Source organism: Aplysia californica, unplaced genomic scaffold (assembly GCF_000002075.1).
Source record: "Aplysia californica isolate F4 #8 unplaced genomic scaffold, AplCal3.0 scaffold00747, whole genome shotgun sequence".
NCBI lineage: Eukaryota > Metazoa > Mollusca > Gastropoda > Aplysiida > Aplysiidae > Aplysia > Aplysia californica.
This window is the reverse complement of record NW_004798017.1, coordinates 15,524-18,416: the sequence shown is the minus strand read 5'-3', so window position 1 is coordinate 18,416 and position 2,893 is coordinate 15,524. Positions and strand designations below refer to the sequence as shown.

At 41.1% G+C, this 2,893-nt stretch overlaps 1 protein-coding gene across 1 annotated transcript in view; it reads left to right on the top strand.

Annotated features, from left to right (window-relative positions):
• LOC101847995 (45 kDa calcium-binding protein) overlaps positions 1–2,893 on the top strand; it is a gene marked incomplete at both ends in the record, with an annotated part of 9,673 nt that overhangs the window by 3,626 nt on the left and 3,154 nt on the right. The window contains 2 exon segments of the mRNA XM_013088459.2: positions 1,059–1,189; positions 1,862–1,984. Of these exon segments, the coding sequence (XP_012943913.1) occupies positions 1,059–1,189; positions 1,862–1,984 (254 nt within the window).

Here is a 2,893-nt window from a genome sequence, read left to right as displayed (position 1 = left end):
AGGAGGTAAGGGGGTGGTGGCAGAAAGAGGAGACGAAAGCAGACAACAGAACATTGCTAGAGAGCAGGAAATGAGGTGAAAGGAGACAAATTGTGAGAAGAAAATGTTTCGGTCGCTACCCGAATTCGAACCCGGGACCTTTGAATGAGAGGCTAACACCTTAACCTCTAGGCCACCACAGCCCCCCGTTGACAGCTTGAAGATAAAAAAGGCAAAAAATGGGTGGAGACTATAATTTCAATATTTATAACTCTGTAAAAGTTCAAATGTGATGTGATGTGTGTGTTGAGGTGTATTTTGTGACATGAAGTGTGTTGTGATGTGTTGTGATGCGTTTGACATGAAGTGTGTTGTGATGTGTTTTACATCGTGAAGTGTGTTGCGATGTGTTTGGCGTGTAGTGTGTTGAGATGTGTTTTACACGTAGTGTGTGGGTGGTTGGCTGTTGCTCTGGTGTGGTTTGTTTCTTCTTTTCTGTCAAACATCTATTGACCTTATCTCCCCTCCTTCTTTTTTATGTTTGTTACTCTCTTGTAACACCTCTAATCTTCTGGCACTCATATGACCTTATGCAGTTGCGAGCGCCGTAAAACCTATACTAAAACTAAAACACGTAGTGTCTTGCGATGCGTTTGACATGTAGTGTGTTGTGATGCGTTTGACACGTAGTGTGTTGTGATGTATTTGACACGTAGTGTGTTGTGATGTGTTTGACATGTAGTGTGTTGTGATGTGTTTGACACGTAGTGTGTTGTGATGTGTGTGGCAATGTATTTGACATGTAGTGTGTTGTGATGTGTTGTGATGTGTTGTGATATGTTTTATATCATGGAGTATGTTGCGATGTGTTTTATATCATGAAGTGTGTTGTAATGTGTTTGACATGTGGTGTGTTGCGATGTGTTTTGTATCCTGAAGTGCAATGCGTTTGACATTTAGTGTGTTGTGATGTGTTTGACTTGTAGTGTGTTGCGATGTATGTAGTGTGTTGCGATGTGTTTTACACGTAGTGTGTTGCGATGTGTATGACATGAAGTGTCTTGCGATGTGTCTGACAGAGCGGACAAAGACGGGGACGGCAGCCTGTCTAGTGCGGAAATGGAGGCTTGGATCAAGGCCAAGATGAGCGAACATTTCTTGGAGGCCTCGGAGGAGAACGACAAGATCTTCGTCCATCTGGACCCCGACGGTTAGTCACGCAAACAGGACACCCGGACACGACACCGGACACATCAACAGACACATACATTCAGATGAGACAAAAAGAAACTGACATTTGCGTCAACATGTGGTGGAATAAGACGCTCATCAATTTCTGTTTTTTGTCTTTCTTTCCATGAAAAAAATACCCAATTGTCGTGAATAGAAGTCGAGATATTTGCGATCGAAGGAGGTGGGGGTAACCTGTTTTCTGGGGTTACATAATCGAGAAAATGTTTGGTAACTTCTATAGCTTGAGAGTCTTTGAAAACTGAAAATTTACATATTTTGTGCCTTTAAACAACTTTTTTCCATAAAATTCATGTGTAAATGTATTTCTATATGGACGTAAAAGGTGTTGAGCCAAAAAAACCCAAAATTTGACCAAAATTGTCAAACTGGAGGAAAATTGCCTGTTTCTTCCTTTTCATTATTTTGACAAGCGCCTGATTTCACCATGGTTCCTCACATGTTTCTGCAATTTTTATTTATTTTTTAATATTTTTTTAAAGAATTATTTTTTTTGGGTTGGGGAGGGGTGGAGGGGGTGTTGCACAACACCTTTTATATTCATTTAAAAACACATTTCTGTGTGGATTTTTCTCAAAAACATTTGTTAAAGGTGAAATAAAAGTCATGCCCTGGTCTTATCTCCCCTCAGGCGATGGATTCATTAAGTGGAAGGAGTACTATATCCACTTCCTGCTGTCCCGAGGATTCGACCCCAAGAGCTCCATGAAGCACGTGCAGGACTACGACGACTCGGTGCAGCTAGACCAGGCCGGTGAGTGGCTGGGGACGTAGCTTGACCCGGAACTTTCCGGGATGCGGGGACTCTGATGGAGACTTTGTCAAACGTCAAAGTGTATAGGTCAACGCTCCTTGTAACAATGATGTTTACATGAAAGCAATGACGCTATTGACCTTCACCTTCACCTATCCCGAAGACCCGATGTCTGTCGGGGCGCTTTTGAAGATTTGGCCACCAGTTTCCCCCCCACTCCTTCCAGGTCTTCAGCTTTCCTGAGCGTGTCTTTGAGTTCCAGGCCTGTCCATTCCTAGATGTTGTCCTCCCAACTCTTCTTCGGTCTGGCTCTGCTCCTTTTTCCCTGGACGCTGCCTTGCAGGGTCATTTTAGCAACGTCAAATTGTCTAGGGTCAACGCTCCTTGTAACAATGATGTTTATAAGATACGTAACAAAGATGTTTATAAGATGTGTAACAAAGATGTTTATAAGATACGTAACAAAGATGTTTATAAGATACGTAACAATGATGTTTAAAAGATACGTAACAAAGATGTTTAAAAGATACGTAACAAAGATGTTTATAAGATTTGTAACAAAGATGTTTATAAGATTTGTAACAAAGATGTTTATAAGATTTGTAACAAAGATGTTTATAAGATATGTAACAAATGATGTTTATAAGATAGCAGTGACGTGACAGCAACGTCAAATGTCAAATTGTATAGGGTCAACGCACCTTGTAACAATGATGTTTAAGAGATGGCTGTGATGCTATAGCTATTTTATTTGCTATATATATATGTGTGTGTGTGTGTGTTTGTGTGTGCTTGTGTGTGTGTGTGTGTGTGTGTTTGTGTGTGCTTGTGTGTGTGTGTTTGTGTGTGTTTGTGTGTGCTTGTGTGTGTTTGTGTGCTTGTGTGTGTGTGTTTGTGTGCTTGTGTGTA